Genomic DNA, 16769 nt, shown 5'->3' on the forward strand with positions numbered 1-16769 from the left:
TCATGAGGGTTTGTGAGATTTGATTTCTTCGATCAATTTTTACACTCACCTAAGTCGTTAACTTACGGTGGGAACAACCGACGATGGCCAATTGACACAGGCATTAGTAATGCAATTGAGAATTCAGATGCCTTTGCTTCTGTTTCGTGTCCTACCTGCCAAATAGCCGAAACCCTCAACTTTCATCATTCATTTCCCAAGCTGACCTCATAGCATGTCAAACTCATCATTCCATCGGAATTAGGAGCTAAAATGAGATGGACTTGTCTCAACACCAAATACATCAGCTCTAGTTCAGTTTTGAAGCCCACTTATGTTACAAACACCAACAACCATTTTGAGTTTCAGAGATTCCAACACTATGGGTGGTACCAATCTCGTGCGGTGGGTGATTTGCCAAACGAATCACTGCCTGATACCCTTCACGCCAAATCGGTCAAGAATGGTTCTTTGGACAATTTGGATGTCAGGAATTATGTCACCAGCTTGTATGTGAAATCTAATAAGTTGGACTATGCACACAAGCTGTTTGGCGAAAGCCCTGACAGGGATGTCCGGTCCTGGACCATACTCATATCCGGGTTTGCTCGAATTGGCTATTGTAGAATGGTGTTGGAACTTTTTAAACAGATGCAAATTGAGCGTGTTTGTCCGAACCAATTTACACTATCTAGTGTTTTAAAGAGTTGTTCTAGTTTAAGCGATTTTCGGATGGGTAAGGGGATTCATGGATGGATTTTAAGCAATGGGATTGACTTGGATGTGGTATTAGAGAACTCTATCCTTGATGTTTATGTAAAATGTGGCGCCTTTGATTATGCAGAAAAGTTTTTTGAAACTATGAAAGAGAGAGACACAGTTACTTGGAATGTAATGATGGGTGCATATATGTATATTGGGGATATGGAGAAGGCTCTTGATTTGTTCAGAAGACTGCCCTTCAAAGATGTTGCTAGTTGGAATACAATCATATATGGGCTAATGCGAAATGGGCATGAAACATATGCATTGGAGCTACTTTCTGAGATGGTGGAAATTGGACCTCCATTTGACAAAGTCACTTTCTCAGTAGCTCTGGTTTTGGCTTCATCTTTATATGTTCTTGAACTGGGGAGACAAATTCATGGCCGCGTTCTAAGGTTTGGTATTCAAAATGATGGATTTCTTCGGACTTCATTAATAGATATGTATTCCAAATGTGGGAAAATGGAAAAGGCGTCACTCATATTCAAAACATTGCCTTTGAGAACAAATTCTAAGTTTACTTGTCATGAGACAAAGACAGAAGTTGTATCATGGAGTTCAATGGTTTCTGGGTATGTTCGTAATGGTGAGTACGAATATGCTTTGCTAACTTTTTGTTCTATGGTTCGTGAACAGATTATGGTGGATAGATTCTCTTTGACAAGTATTGTTTCTGCGTGTGCTAACGTTGGGATTTTGCTTCTTGGTCAACACATCCATGCACACATTCAGAAAATTGGGTACAAAACAGATGTTCACTTGGGTTCCTCATACATTGATATGTATGCTAAATGCGGGAGCCTAAATGATGCTTGGATGATTTTTAAACAGACTGTTGATCTTAATGTTGTGCTGTGGACTTCAATGATTTCCGCTTTAGCTTTACATGGGCAAGGGAAGGAGGCTGTTCGGCTTTTTGAATTCATGATACAAGAGGGAATTAAGCCGAATGAGGTTTCTTTCGTGGTGGTTTTAAATGCATGTAGCCATGCCGGGCTTCTTGAAGAAGGCTGCAAATATTTCAGCTTGATGAAAGAAGTTTATGGCATCAAGCCCGGAGCTGAGCACTTCACTTGTATGGTTGATCTTTATGGCCGAGCAGGTCGATTGGATGAGATTAAAGAGTTCATTCATAAGAATGGTATCTCTCAGTTGAGTTCAGTATGGAAGTCATTTCTATCTTCTTGCCGACTTCACAAAAATTTCGAGCTGGGAAAGTGGGTTTCTGAAAGACTACTTCAACTCGAACCGTTTGATGAGGGATCTTATGTTTTGTTGTCGAACATGTGTGCTGCGAATCATAGATGGGAAGAAGCGGCTGGTATGAGAAGATTGATGCAAAAAAGAGGAATTAACAAAGTGGCTGGTCAATCTTGGATCCAACAGAAGAATCAAGTCCACTCTTTCGTCATGGGTGATAGGTCCCATCCACATTCCAGAGAGATATATTCGTATTTGGATGAGCTGATCGGAAGACTGAAGGAAATTGGGTATTCATTAGACGTGAAAATGGTGATGCAGGACGTTGAAGAAGAACAAGGAGAAGTACTTCTTGGTTATCACAGCGAAAAGCTTGCAATTGCCTACGGCATCATGAGCACAACTTCTGGGATACCAATTCGGATAATGAAGAACCTGAGAGTGTGTACTGATTGTCATAACTTTATTAAATATACTTCTCAGCTTTTAGATAGGGAAATAATTGTGAGAGATCTTCATCGGTTCCATCATTTTAAACATGGTCTGTGTTCCTGTGGAGATTACTGGTAAGGTTCTAATATATATATATATATATATATATATATATATATATATTTGTGCAAGTCATTCTACTGATGCGCTGGATCATTTTCCATAATCGCCAAGCAAGTTTAGAAGAAATATTTTTCTTTTTGTCACTGAAAATAGAATGGTGATCAAGTAGTATCATCTTGAAGGAGCCTGTTATGAACAAGCTCGAGTCAGCCTCAGAGTTTGTTGCTTGCTGTTCATGTTGCAACCACAGGCAGAGGGACATAAGGTATAAGGGTAATTTATCCCTTTACGGTAGGTGACACAACACAACTGTAGCTTTCTTCACTCAACGACTCTGTTTTTCTATTCTTCCAATCAATCATATATGCCCTGCTTCTAAGAAATACCGCAATTGGTCTTCTTCCTAGCTCCTAGCCATGAGATTGATTGTAACCAAGAAAGATAGCTTCGTATGCACTACTTGAAGGTAGAGTCCAAATTAAGGAAAGGAAAGAAAAGAAAAGAAAAGAAAAGAAAAGAGAAGGAGAGAGATGTGGAAATTGGTGGCTTATTGTATAAGAGAGGTAAGTGAAGTGGAGAACCCGGACCCACTTTAGAATCTTCAATAGAAAAGTGGTTTATGTTATGTCATTGTTTCTACTCTACTTGTGTTTATAATATATCATATATATACGTGTGTGTGGGTTGGGGATGGGTTGTTTAGGTTAAACTTGTCAACCGAAACCTTATTAATGTTTATTTGACGTCCAAACATAGCCATCACTTGGGAGTTTTGCAAACACTAATTTGTTTATCCCTCCATCTCTACCAAACAGACTTGCATATGTAACTTCACTTTTTTATACGTAAAATTATTGAAACTTGATAACAAAGCCAACCTGCATACTATTAGAACAAGCCATTCCCACTCCGAACGTTGCACTTCCCCAACCACCCGTTCTCCACATTGCTCTCTCTCTCTCTCTCTCTCTCTCTCTCTCTCTCTCTCTCTCTCTCTCTCGCGCTGTTGAATGGAAATATGAGAGAACGAATGGAAAGACTGGTTCTTCTTCCTTTCACATTTGGTTGTGTTTCCGAGTCTAGCGTTGCTGTTGGTGCACAGCCGCCCAGAAGATCAAAATCAGACACAATTCCATCTCCAATAAGTCTGTCTCAAACTCTCTCTCTCTCTCTCTCTCTCTCTCTCTCTCTCTCTCTCTCTCTCTACACACACACACACACACACACATATATAACTCACACATCCAGTGTTTCTCTCTCTAATCAGCTAGCTTATCTGTTTTTCTTTTCTGAATGGTCTGGTGAAGGAACTAAAGAAGTAGGAGATGAAGAAGAGGAAGAAGATAGCTTATCAGGTGAAAGCACGAAGAACTCATTTAGATCCTTGTCCCTTCCAAAACCAAACATATCTACCAGTGGTATTCACAGGCTCTTCAAGGGTTTCAAGAATTTCTCTCAGATATTTGGTAAGTCTCTCAACAACTGGGTGATTTGATTTGGCAATTATCATTTGCTTGTTAATTATCTCTACTTACTGCTCTCATGCCCATTTCATTTCCCTGATAGTGTACAAGGATGATGATATGGAAGAAATAATGGAAATGGATATGGAAATAGGGGGTCCCACAGATGTGAAGCATGTGACACACATAGGCTGGGATGGTTCTGCTTCTGCTGCATCTGCAACGACTGACCCCATTAGGGGATGGGATAATCTCATATCTCCTGATCTGCTCTCTGTTTCCCCTGTTTCTTGGAGCCAATTTGAGCTCTCTATGCCTTCCCAAGCTGATGTTGCAGTTCCTCTTGTTAACGGCTCTTCCTCTTAAATCGTCTAAAAGAGATTGGTGGACTGAGGATGTGATTATATTTAAGATTATAAATCAATGTCATTGCCAAATCCAAATCCAAATCGGAATCGGAATTCTATATCTCCCCCCCTGTTCGTACATTTCCATTATGGTAGGCAGTACGTACATTTCCATTATGGTTTTCTGAAGCTTTTTAATGGTGTAATGAGTGATGATGACTACTATGTATGGCTTTGTAATTATATGGCATCTCATACACACTATATATATATATATATATATGTATATATAGTTTGCACTTAATACAATTATCAATTTACATATACATGCAAATGATTTTAGATTTGTAATGATCAACAACAGAGCTTCCAAGATTGATAATTATCTACTGTCATTCAAATAGATGATTTATCTTAGCAGACAAGTAATTAAAATGGTAAGTTGAAGACGAGTGAGTAGTTGTGAGCGAGAGAGAGAGAGAGAAAGTGGTAAACATAAAGAATATAGATAGATCTTCACAAACAATATAGCATACATCATTCATTACATGAGTCATTACAGTTTGAAGCAAATAAAATAAGCAAACCTACTTGAAGTAGTAAGGAAGGTTTACAACATAGAGGAGGAAGTAGGCCCAAGTAACACCTGAAATGCCTCCGAAGAAGAAGCCGCCGGTGAATTTGGCCCATCCCTCGGCGGTTTGAAGCTGGTCGGGCTCCTTTTTCCGGCCAGTTAGGGTCAAAGCAGGAGCTGTGGATGGGTCTCCTTCCTTGAAGGATGAAATTCCATAGATTGTCAAGCAAAGGCTCAATATGACCACAAGACCCGCAGCAGCCAAGGAGCCAGCTCCCCCAGCATAGGGTGTGTTCCTCAATGGACCAGCCTTGACGAATGGGCCCACCAGCAAGAACCCATGAGCCAAGCCCACCTCAATACCCCTGAGAAGTGGGCTCACAGCAGTCCTGTAGGCTGGGAGGTTGGACAAGTACCAGGCAATCAATGGGCTAGATGTCACTGGAGTCTCCAGGCTTCCAATGAAGGGATCACCATTGATGGGCTGAATCACTTGGAAAGTTGGCTGCAAGTGCAACGCATAATATCGTGTTCAAATGGCAATGCATTGCATACACATCAAAGTTAAAATGATGTATAAGAAGAAGAAGAAGAAGAAGAAGTACCCCAAGTATTATTTACAATTACAAAGTGTAAAGAAGATAAAGAAGAAAGAAGTAAATTACCTTGTCAGATTGGACGGCCTTGATGGTGAAGGAAGAGAGTCTTTTAGAAGGCAAGAGGCTTAGGGGAGAGGCAGAGAGGCCTTTGGGTGAAACCAAAGCAGCTCTAGTGATTGGGGAGGTGAAGTTGGATTTGAGCTGGCTGGCCATTGGTGAAGCAGAGGCCATGACTTTGCTTTGGTCCAAAGACAAGCAAATATTGGTGGGTAGGAGTGGCAGAGCAGAGAGAGTGAAACAAGTAATATTTTGAGTTTTGCATCGGCAGGCAGGCAGGCAGGCAGGCAGGCAAGCGTCAAGGATGTTGTCTTGTGGTGCTCAGAGAACCCTCTGATTCCATTGGATGAGGTGGAACTAAAACCTTATCCCTTTATCCAACTAAACTAATCTCTTCATTTTATTTTGTGTGGTTGGTTGGACATGAAAATGGGTTGCTTTGCTTGGTTTTGGTTGGGCTGCTTTGGTTTTTGTGTTAGGTTAGAACTTAGAAGTTGGAATGGGTTGGACTATTTTAGCTGGTTTTGAATGATGGAATTGGCTACCAGCGGCGATGGGAATTTGGGCTTTGACCCACCCCACAGACTTGCACAAAACTACCTAGAGAAGAGACGATAGTTCTGAGAAGCTTCCCTCGCTTAACTGATATCACCACGGCACCTATTTGGTTATTGGTTATTCTTTTCTTTGGATAAGAACCTTTTGACCTTTTAAAAAGAGAGACCAATTCCAACCGACATAGTTGAATCATTGAATTTGAATGTGAGTTGACAAGTCATATGTAGATGTAGATGGGTTCAATTGAAAACTTTGAACCAAACCCCATTAGTTTTTCGTTTAGTTATAACTCACTCCTAGGTGACCAAGAAATCCAATGAATCTCAAACAACAGGACACAATATTATTCTCCCATATGATATGAATCTGACTCAGTTTGATGGTGCACACAAAATATTAATAGACTGATTCCCAAGCCAACCAAATTCACATATCAATGTTATAATCGTGGTCGTAATTTAATAAAAATCATATCAATTGTTGTAAGTAACCAAAACCCTCACAAAATTGCGGGTTTACTAAAAACAACAAAACAACCAGGAAAACAGAAAGAAAAAAAACCCAAACTCAAATGAGCAAGAGAAAAAGTACAAAATGTTTATTTGTATAAATAATGAGGGGACAAGTACACAAGAACCTCGGACGGACTCGTTGAATCCAAATCCCAAAACAACCCAAATCACTTTCTCGTTTCACGTTTCACGTTTCCCATCTCCTCCTTTTTCATAACAAACAAACACCCATTTTGATTTGATTTTTTCACCCCTGAAAACAGAAAAGAAAAAGGAAAGAACACGAAACCTGAGAAACCCCCGCCCCCTCCAACGGCGTCGTATCGTTCGTTGTTCTTGTTCCTTCCTTCTTCTCTCCTAGTCTCCCTCCTTCCCCACCTAAACCAAACCATCAACTCCTCCTCGTATTACTATTAGCAAACCGCTTTACGCTGCATTCTCTATTCTCTGCTTCTGCCTCTATGTCTGCATATACCCCACTACCAAAAGAGAGAGGAACAAAGAGAGGGATGGACGAACAGAAAAAGCGCAATATGAACAACGACCACGACGACGTTTTGGAGCCTCCGACCAATTTCTCCATGGTCGAGGACGGCATTTTCAGATCTGGTTTCCCGCAACCATCCAATTTTCCTTTCCTCCAATCCCTTAATCTCCGATCCATCATGTAAGTCTTCATTTTTACACACGCACACACACAATGCATGTATGTATCTATGTGCGTTGTGAGGTTTTTGGTAGTTGAGAAAGTCAGGGAAAATACTATAGAATGACGTGAGAAAGGAAGGAAAAGATAAGACAAGAAATCTTTTTCAATCTTTATGTCGAAGTTTTAGTGTGAACTAAGTATTGTTGCATTGAAGAATCTGATTAGCGTTCGTAATTCATTTCAAGAATTTGTTTGATTGCTTAGGTTAAGAAATTGAGGGAAAGAAGAGCAAGAAACTAATTCAGAGGAGCTTCGTCTTCACTTATCAAATCGAAAGAAAAGTAATTTATTTTCTGAAAGGACTGTCGTGAATTTCCTGGCAACTAAACAGAACATAATAAATTGGTTTATTTGCTTTAATCAGAATATGGCGTTTATTGTGATTTTTTTTTTGGGATTTGGAGCAGATATTTGTGTCCTGAGCCTTACCCAGAGGAGAATTTGGAGTTTCTTTGCTCTCAGAATATTCAGCTCCTCCAATTTGGAATTGAGGGGAAGACGGTAATATTCTCTCTCTGTGCTTTTCTTTGCTAACATTTTTCAGTTTACATCTTCTTGTGAGATCCATATGTTCTATTTACTTGCTATTAGTATATGCTTAATTGCATGCATGTGCACATCCGTGCTGGTAAATGTCTGAAATGCAGTTTTACACGTTCATTGGAATGGGGAACATTATGCTTGGCCATGACATTTGATGGAAATATGAGCTATGTATAATGTGTTGATAGGTTTATGACCATTTGTATATGCAGGAGCCTTCTGTATCTATTCTTAAGGATACCATCTTGGAGGCTCTGAAAGTCTTGATTGGTACTGGACTAATATGACAGTTCTGCCTTTAATTTTAACGTTAGCTTGTATTTCTTAGTTTCTAACATGAAAACTTTTGTGTTTCTAGATGTGAGAAATCATCCAGTTTTAATCCATTGCAAGCGTGGAAAGGTAAATTTTTTAAGCTCTTTTTAATATTCTCAGCCATTCATATATTTTGTTTTACTGCTACCTAGCATAGGAGCCAGTCTGTTGGTAACATTATCATCCAACTAATGCCATTCATATCATATGTCGTTTTTTTTCTTCAATAAACAAAATGCTGTCATGATTGCAAATCATGTTTCTTCATCAGTCATTTCAGCATCCGTTTCATTGTTCAATGAATCAAAAGAAATTTTTCAAGGAACATAATTTAGAGTACCTTACTGGGCAATATGGTTTGAGATTTTATTTTCTAGAATGAATTGGATTTTGCAAACAATGTAAACATTTAATTCTGATCATTGACCATTGTTAATATTATAGTAGGAAGTCTAAGCAAATTGGGTTCGTCTTTTAAAGATTAGTCTCTATTATTTCCTGAAACGGGTAGGGGTAGGGCTCTGCTGCTTAGCATGCTGAAGTTCAGCTAACTGAATGTCATACGTACTATTTGATGCATTTGTTTTCAGGGAGAGATCATTATTTGAAGACCTTCTCTTTTCTTAGCAGATAGTTTCTCTGTGTTTCTAGGTTTTAGCCAGGAGTCGTTTTTGAATGGGCGGAAAACACTAACCTTCTGCATAATTTAACAACTTCATATAACAACACATAACATATTCGTACTAGTATCTTATTAACGCTTAGATTTTGGATTATGGGAGTTCTCACCTTCTGTTTGTAATTTTGGTTCTACAGCATCGGACGGGCTGCCTTGTTGGTTGCCTACGAAAATTTCAGAATTGGTGTTTGTCTTCTGTGTTTGAGGAGTACCAGCGATTTGCTGGCGTGAAGTCTAGGGCAACAGATTTGAGGTTTTTAGAAGGATTTGACACATTGCTCCTGAGGCAGTGCCTTTACAGCATTATCTACCAGTATCAAGGTTATGGTTCCAACAAGAGGCGGTTGTTATACAGAGAAGACAATTTACAGAAGCCGCAAACCATGAAAGTTTAACATATGGCTTGGAGGGCCCTTCTCTTTTTCCTTTTCTTTCTGGCTTTGCTATTAGTCACTCACTTAGACCCCTGTTTCTGTTTGTGGCGTAAAATATCCGCCCACAGTTATTCCTTCTCCCCCCCCCCCTCTTCTTCTCAAAATCCTCTCACACAGCTTCTGGTAAAAAAAATCCATTCAACACTTTCTTCTTTTTCGTCTTCCATGGTATCTCCATTATTTGTTTGGGAAATATGGTGGCAATTGGTCCAGACCAATTTTTCTGTGCAGTTTCGTAATGCTCTGTCTGTACTACAACAGTTTTAGGTTATTCTCTTTTCTCTCTGTTGATAAAGACGGTATCTTTGATACTTTGGGAATTTCATTTCAGGGTCTTGGTCTCTGTGTCTTGTTTTTTATTTCAAGAGATAAAGCATTATTGGTGAATGTTTTATAATTCCAAAGATATTCATAAAGTTTGGACTTATTCTACCGTAATATTGTGGGTGTGCGTGTGTGTGTGTTATATAATACCATGTTTATCATTTTTGTCTTTTCAAGCTTTTTGCTTATCATAACATGTTTAACTTCTAATTAGGGGAAGGGGTTTCTGTAATATATAAAAATTTGTTTTCTAATGGGGTAAAAATGGTTATCTCTTGTTAATAACAGCAGAGGAACTCAGAGAAAGAAGCTCGAAATCGGCAAGTTAAATCAATCACCCACTCTCTTTCACTGGTTTATAAGAATTCTATAGTGAGGGCCTTATATATGTCCCTTAAGTGAGGCCTTACCTCTTAAGTATTGAATCAAATTAGTTAGCCGTTAAATTAAATTAGTTAGTCTGATATAACGATTAAGAGATGAGAACTCACCTAAGGGCCGTCCTCACTATAGAATAACTCCACTTGTTAATGTTGGTGTAGTTTTGTTTGGGCTTACCTACCTTAACAGTTTGACCATTCAGTCCAAACCCAATTGGTCTTTTATTGGTCTGACCCAGCGAAAGAAAAGACCCAAACCCAATTGGTCCCAAATTCATAATCCAATGAGAGCTCCACACGTCACCGAGCTCACAAACATCCTTACTTTACCACACCAAGTCATAATCAAAGACAGATAAACCCTATATATATATATATGGGAGTATTACACACCGCGCACCCACACACGCACTCCCTCAATATCTTTCCCTCCAGTGTTAGAGTTAGGGTTTCCTGTGTCTAATTCACCTCACACGTCCAAATCCCTTCTCTTGAGATCAAACTGATCGTCAAAGATGACAGGCAAAGCCAAGCCGAAGAAGCACACAGCCAAGGAGATCGCGGCCAAGATCGACGCCGCGACCACCAACCGCGGCGGCGGCAAAGCCGGAATCGCTGACCGGACCGGAAAAGAGAAGGGAGGGCACGCCAAGATGGAGTGCCCGCACTGCAAGATTACGGCACCGGACGTGAAGTCGATGCAGATTCACCATGAAGCTCGACATCCAAAGATCCCTTTTGAGGAGGAGAAGATTGTGAATCGCCATGCCAGCACCAGCACCAGCACCAGCACCAGCACCCAAGTCGCAGAACCCTCCAAGGACGCTAACAAGCCACGACCTGGCGTTCGCGGCAGTCTCAAGAAGTGAATTGCAGTCAAAAGTCAAATCAAATCAACCAAAGGAACGGGCTTTCTGGTGCTTTCGCGGGTAGTGGTAGGTTTACTAGATTGGGTAAGAGGGTCGGAGTCAGAGCCATGCTTGTTTTGGTTGGCAGTGCTTTATGGGTATTGGTTAATTTTGGAATTTTATGTGATGTATATTAGTTTCTTCTATGTCTAAGGTCATCAAGATGATCAATGTTTCAGAATTGAGTGGTTTATGGAATGTGCTTTAAATCATTTTCTTTCCTGATGTTGATCTTGATTATTAATGAATAGCCGATGGTGGGTAAAAAGAAGGGGTCTTTTCTTAGTCCGAAGAAACCTATACCTGATTTTGATTTATTTTGCAAGTTCTGTGTTTGTGTCAATTCACTAAACTGGTTTTGGCATGGGCGGTTCATCAATTTCCAATTCAAACCCCTTTCTTTTACCAGTTTCAGATTCGTTCATCATTTGAGAATCTGGCGTGAATTTAGTCTCCATATTGTTAGAATTCCCCTTGTTAACTATATGGGATTCATGTTATGGCGTATGCGAAATGCTGTATCTGCCGTAACCAGTTTCGTCTTTTATCGTTGTACAGCAAGTTATGTGTTTGAAGTTTGGGGCATGGGAAATATCAGTTTTACTTCTATTAGTCCTGAGTCATAAACTGGCATATATTACATCTAGGGTTCCAAGGTATCTGCCAATTGCAATAAAGCAAAACATGCACGAGAGAGAGAGAGAGAGAGAGAGAGTGGCAACAGATAAAAGTCTATGGATGTATTTGTTCCTACAGATAAAAGTTGATGAAAAAAAAAGTAAACCCTTGTATGAAATTTGTATAGGATTTTTATCAGATGTTTAATTGAAAACGAGAAGAAACAACTATCACAATAAAAATTTCAAAGAAAACAAAACTGGATGACTAGTACGATTGATGACTGCTTCAGAAGCAAAAACAAAATTTTTATGATGGATAACCTCCCATGATCCTTTGATATAACAGCGATGATGATGATGACGACGACAATGATGCATTTGCCTGGTCAATGATGGGCAAACAGGCATCATAAAGGTTATCATCCTTTTGCTCTTGTTTAGGCTTTAGGAACCTTACATCATCCTCCTGCAGCTGCTGTCCCGAAAAATAAGGCTGTACTGGACAAACTGATTTTCCATTGTTGAAATCAAAACCTGAGAGAGGGAGATTCCCAGATGGGGGAAGGTTTAAAGGCAGTGAAATTGGGAAGTCTGGCACAACAGAACCAGCCTGATGGGTCACACCGTGATTAGCATGTAGTCCAAACGAGCTATATGGCATGGTATTTTGCAGAGGATATTTCATTTGGTAAATGGAGGGAACTCCAAATTTCAAGTCATTATTGAAATTCCCAAGAAAACTAGATCTCAGGTATTCTTCATGGAACTCCGGTTTTCTATCAAAATGAGGTGCAAGATCTTGTACTTGTGTCTCAGGCTTTGGATTATTGCTACTCCTGGGTAATGCAAGAGCTGGCTGAGCATTGGCAGTAGATGGATGTGCATTGCCACCGTTTGAATTTATGTGATTACTGTTTCTCGCTGCGGGCACTTCATGGTTGTGTTTTCCCTCGTATGTTGTAATTACGAATTTCAGATTGTGGGAGGCCCTTTCCACATGCTTCCTTACTGAACAGCCCGCACTTGTACATTTGTAGTAGCTCCTATAAGATAAAGAATAAGTAGAAAGATTAATTGCATACATATTTATGATTGGAAGCAGAAGCGCTATCCAGCCATCATGAGAACTGAACATACCCCAGTATATGCTCAAATGATTTTATGCAACCTAAATTGTGAAAATAAGGAATATGAGTTTTTAATCTTATTTGAAGAAATACACTAGACCAAGAAATGCCATCCTCTGTTTCTTTTTTTTCCTGAACTCTTCTATGGTCATAACTCAGTAGAAATCCACACAGTAGTCCAACCACTATGATGAGAGAGAGAGAGAGAGAGAGAGAGAGAGAGAGAGAGAGAGAGAGAGAGAGAGGGAGAGAGCATACCTAGGGTTTGGATTTCCTTTGACAACTTTTTGCCCATACTTCCGCCAACGATAGCCATCATCAAGTATGTCGACTTCACTCTCAATTTGGACAACTACTCTTGGTTCACGGACAGCCCTGGATGCCAAACTTGGTTCAATCAAGCAGCTCTCTTTCTTCCTGGAAGGGAAAATCAATGCAGGAAAATATATCCTGGTTAGTCATGGTGGCCTGGAAATATACACCTGTAAGATAAACGGAAAACGACATACCTTCTTTTTGACTCAGACTCTTCATCATCTGCATCATCTCCAAGTGATATGCTTCCTTGGGTGGCCCGATCATCATCATCATGACTAGCAAGTGTGGATGAAAACTCTGGAGTTTCTGCGGATTCAAAGATACTCATGGATTTCCCTTGGGTAGTTGATAATGGATCAGAAAGGTCGGTAACAACAGATGTTGAGGATGTCCTTTCCAGACCTTCAGCCCTCCCATCATAACCAGTTTTAATATCCTTACCGGACTGAATATTTGTCCAAACTGACCCACCTTCAACTTTGACAGAGGCCCTACTTCCTTCACTCATCTCTGACGTCTCATCAAATGAAAATGATGATCCAAGTGATGCTCCAGCTCGACGATTAGGCTGAGGCATTGCATGATTATGAGGAGCTCCCTTGTAGATGATTTCTGTTATTTGACCATCAAAGGATCGTTCCACCTTTTTCTTCACCTGACAATTTGGATGCGTGCATTTATAATAGCTCCTTGGATATTCACTGCCTTTGACCTGTTTCTGCCCATACTTCCTCCAATTATATCCATCTTCTGAAGTCCTGACCATTCCTGCAGATGGGTATGACCCTCTATGCTCTCCTTCCAAAAATGGGTGGCTCCCAACGTCCTCTCCATGAATCGGTTCTTTGGGAAGTGAGTTTTGTTCACTAGCTGCGCTTGAATTAGACCGTTGCAAGTCTACGCAGTTGGCATTCAGAATCCCACTATTTAAGTTTTTAACATGGGTGGATGGATCCACAGCATAGTTCTTTGCATTAGCTTCTTCCGGAAACTCCATTGGGAATTCAAAATCTATTGGTTGTTGCTCCAAAACCAGAGATTGGTAGTCAACAGTAGATCCCTGAGGAACAATGGAAAGAAATTAATCCAAACACAATCTCACATAAAAATCGTAAATAAATTACTGAATTTAGCAGCTCATCCCTATGGCAACTTATCAAAATCTACACAGGGACCATTAACATTTTGGTTTAAACAAAGTACCTTTGGACATTCATGCTTTGAAGATATGCGCGCATGTGTATCGAAGAACCATACAAAGTTGTTTCCAACAACTATGTATAAAATTACAGCTAGAGATTACGAGGAGATACTGTTTTAAGGTTTTTCATGGTTACAATTGAAAATTTAAATATTATATTTAGATATAACATAATCACTAGGTTAGTAATTAAAATACCAATATCTTGTGACGCCACATTTGGAAAAAGTAATTAGACCAAAAAAGAAGTTAAAAAACCTCTCTCCAGCTTAAGAGTTTAATACTACTGAGTTCCAAAACATTAAGTTGAGGCATCTAATCCCTAATTATTTTTGGACGAAAGAAACATGCCATGTAACCATTACCTGATTTTCGAAACTAGAATAGCCTGGCAGATATTTGGGATTGCCCTGTCTCTTGAATGTGAAGGATGAACCAAAATCACTCCCCCTGTGACCATCTTCATGAGTTCCAGATTTCAGCACTGAACTGTCATCACTGGGAGGAAGCAACGGAAAAGTTCCGGTGGTTGGAGATGGGAGCGCCTGGAAGAATATAAGAGTTGAAGATCGCATATCAAACAGCATCAAGCAGGAATTACTAGACATCATTTAAGACTTTCCATAATTAACTTCACTCCCACACCAAAAAAATAAAATTTCTTTTGTCAACTTTGTAACTATCAACGTCCACAATGTTCGTTTGCCTTCTTGGTTATGGTGATTGTCCTTTAGTTCAGCTGCCAGTCCCTTAACAAACCTCAGTTTAAACCAAGAAATTACAAAGCAGAGACTGTTATACAAAAAGTGGATCTGGAAGTGCATAATCACAAATTCAGATGTTTTACTTTTCTTTCTTAAAAATAACATATTATGTTGAGAACACACTCTCAGAGAACTAGCGTACCCAACATGAGGAATGTCAGTTAATAATAATTAAAGAGTAGCAGCAAAGTACTAAATAGAAGTAAATTACATTTTTTTTTTCCGCTTGTACTTCTACCCTACTACCAATTGCATTAACCATTTCCAGCCAGACCCATAAAATTCACATATTGAGGTTTCGTTGATCAAAATTATACGTTTCGTTGATCAGAAAATCACCAAACAAAGCCCAGATAGAATCTCACACATTTAGCTCGATTCAAACCCCAAAATTTACAACAGCAAAAGAATTGCATCAAAATTACCAAAAATAAGAAAACCCCAAACGAGAAGAAAAAAAAACCTGAGAATTGGGGAGCATCATGGGGGAGTCGAGCAAAGCCGTGGGGCTGATACCAGGTGGAATAGTGAGGCAGGGGGACCTGGCAGCCGCTGCCGGCGAAGGCAAAGGGCTTGTTGTCCTAAAACGCGCCGTATTGATCCTCTCCGCATTGAATCCACACTTGGCTGCCCTCCTCTCTGCTATACTAATGGTGTTAGCACCAGGTCCACAACCTTTGGTTTTGTTCTCCGCAACGGCGTCGTCTTCTTGGTCCATGGTTCTTAAAAATCCCATCTTTATGCTCTCTTCGTCTGTTGGTTTAATAATTCCCTGTTAGAGTGACAAGAAGGCTGTGACTGTCTGCCTCTCTCTGAGTGGTGTAAGAATTGTAAAAACCCTAGCTTTGGTTTGGTTTCAGCTCCTCTTTGAGTAATTCTGGAGCTGAAACCTTTTTTGTTATTCTATTGAATGAAATGAAATGAATTGAATTGAATTTGAGGAAATGAAAAGGCTTTTCAAGTTTCAATGTGTATTATGGTACAAACAATTATGTGTTTTCAGAGGTTCCCAAGAAGAAATGGTTTGGATTTTGAGAGAGAGAGAGAGAGAGAGAGAGAGAGAGTTGGGTTCAGTTGTTTTTGTTTTTGTTGCAGGAGAGGAGAGGAGAGGAGAGGAGAGGAAGAAGAACAAAAAGAAGTGCCTTTGCCGGTTTGCCCGAAGAAAAGAGTGAGGGGGATCAGTCACTCTCTTAACCAAGAACAATTTCGAGTGTGGGACCCACGAAATAATCTGGCTGGCTGGCTGGCTGATGATGCGTGCACCCAAAAAAAACCTCCTTCCTGCTCCTACTGCCTCTCCTCGTCTCCTCCTCCTCCTCCTCCTCCTCTTATATCTTGATTAAAATCGCATGGATGGATACCAACCAAGAACTTAAACAAACTTCAAATACGTGTTCATTTCATTTCAATGTCTTACGTAAATCTAGATAAAGTTTGTTTCTTCTCAAATCAAATTTTCATTATTATTATTATTATTATTATTATTATTATTAATATCATTGGTTTCTAATTTCAACCCCCATTTGTGTTTAAAGTTGAAACTCTATTTAAGTTAAAACCTCATCTAATTTCATGTGTCTTAGACATGATGAAGCAATAATTGCCAAGTATTTCATGTTCTCTATCCTCTTAGCCTCTTACCAAATATAGCTAATCCATTTTACTTGGTTCATTTTCCGTACTTGTTTCTTAATCCAATAATAATTAGTTTAATTCTATCTTCATAAGTTGCAAATTTATTTATTTAATTAATTATGCGTAATAGGTTGTGTTGGAGAGTTGGGGACTTAAGCGTGGGATTTGGTTTGCTAATGGCTAGCCGCAAATCTTGAGGTGGA

General features: G+C 39.6%; 6 protein-coding genes across 6 annotated transcripts; 4 read left to right on the plus strand and 2 right to left on the minus strand.

Moving 5' to 3' along the window:
* The first annotated feature begins 77 nt into the window (after window positions 1-77).
* Window positions 78-2514, plus strand: LOC117629884 (putative pentatricopeptide repeat-containing protein At3g23330). Its single transcript, XM_034362536.1, has one exon. It carries the CDS (start codon window positions 253-255, stop codon window positions 2512-2514), a length of 2262 nt encoding a protein of 753 aa, XP_034218427.1. The 5' UTR covers window positions 78-252.
* Window positions 2515-3310: 796 nt separating this feature from the next.
* LOC117629889 (CRIB domain-containing protein RIC4) lies at window positions 3311-4552 on the plus strand. Its single transcript, XM_034362541.1, has 3 exons — window positions 3311-3644; window positions 3807-3965; window positions 4066-4552. The coding sequence occupies exons 1-3, from the start codon at window positions 3518-3520 to the stop codon at window positions 4326-4328; spliced, it is 549 nt and encodes a 182-aa protein (XP_034218432.1). The 5' UTR covers window positions 3311-3517; the 3' UTR covers window positions 4329-4552.
* Window positions 4553-4796: 244 nt separating this feature from the next.
* Window positions 4797-5949, minus strand: LOC117629888 (photosystem I reaction center subunit XI, chloroplastic). Its single transcript, XM_034362540.1, has 2 exons — window positions 5549-5949; window positions 4797-5388 (listed from the first exon to the last, which is right to left on the minus strand). The coding sequence occupies exons 1-2, from the start codon at window positions 5711-5713 to the stop codon at window positions 4897-4899; spliced, it is 657 nt and encodes a 218-aa protein (XP_034218431.1). The 5' UTR covers window positions 5714-5949; the 3' UTR covers window positions 4797-4896.
* A 774-nt stretch (window positions 5950-6723) lies between these two features.
* On the plus strand, window positions 6724-9774 carry LOC117629887 (tyrosine-protein phosphatase DSP3). The gene is made up of 5 exons (XM_034362539.1): window positions 6724-7276; window positions 7726-7819; window positions 8074-8131; window positions 8220-8263; window positions 8993-9774. Exons 1-5 carry the CDS (start codon window positions 7071-7073, stop codon window positions 9248-9250), a joined length of 660 nt encoding a protein of 219 aa, XP_034218430.1. The 5' UTR covers window positions 6724-7070; the 3' UTR covers window positions 9251-9774.
* A 517-nt stretch (window positions 9775-10291) lies between these two features.
* Window positions 10292-11201, plus strand: LOC117629890 (protein METHYLENE BLUE SENSITIVITY 1). The gene has a single exon (XM_034362542.1). It carries the CDS (start codon window positions 10509-10511, stop codon window positions 10860-10862), a length of 354 nt encoding a protein of 117 aa, XP_034218433.1. The 5' UTR covers window positions 10292-10508; the 3' UTR covers window positions 10863-11201.
* Window positions 11202-11624: 423 nt separating this feature from the next.
* LOC117629885 (probable WRKY transcription factor 2) lies at window positions 11625-16210 on the minus strand. Its single transcript, XM_034362537.1, has 5 exons — window positions 15395-16210; window positions 14533-14712; window positions 13158-14026; window positions 12907-13065; window positions 11625-12564 (listed from the first exon to the last, which is right to left on the minus strand). The coding sequence occupies exons 1-5, from the start codon at window positions 15665-15667 to the stop codon at window positions 11829-11831; spliced, it is 2217 nt and encodes a 738-aa protein (XP_034218428.1). The 5' UTR covers window positions 15668-16210; the 3' UTR covers window positions 11625-11828.
* Between the last annotated feature and the right edge of the window lie 559 nt (window positions 16211-16769).

The sequence above is a fragment of the Prunus dulcis genome, chromosome 6 (genome assembly GCF_902201215.1).
Source record: "Prunus dulcis chromosome 6, ALMONDv2, whole genome shotgun sequence".
In the NCBI taxonomy this organism is placed as follows: Eukaryota; Viridiplantae; Streptophyta; class Magnoliopsida; order Rosales; family Rosaceae; genus Prunus; species Prunus dulcis.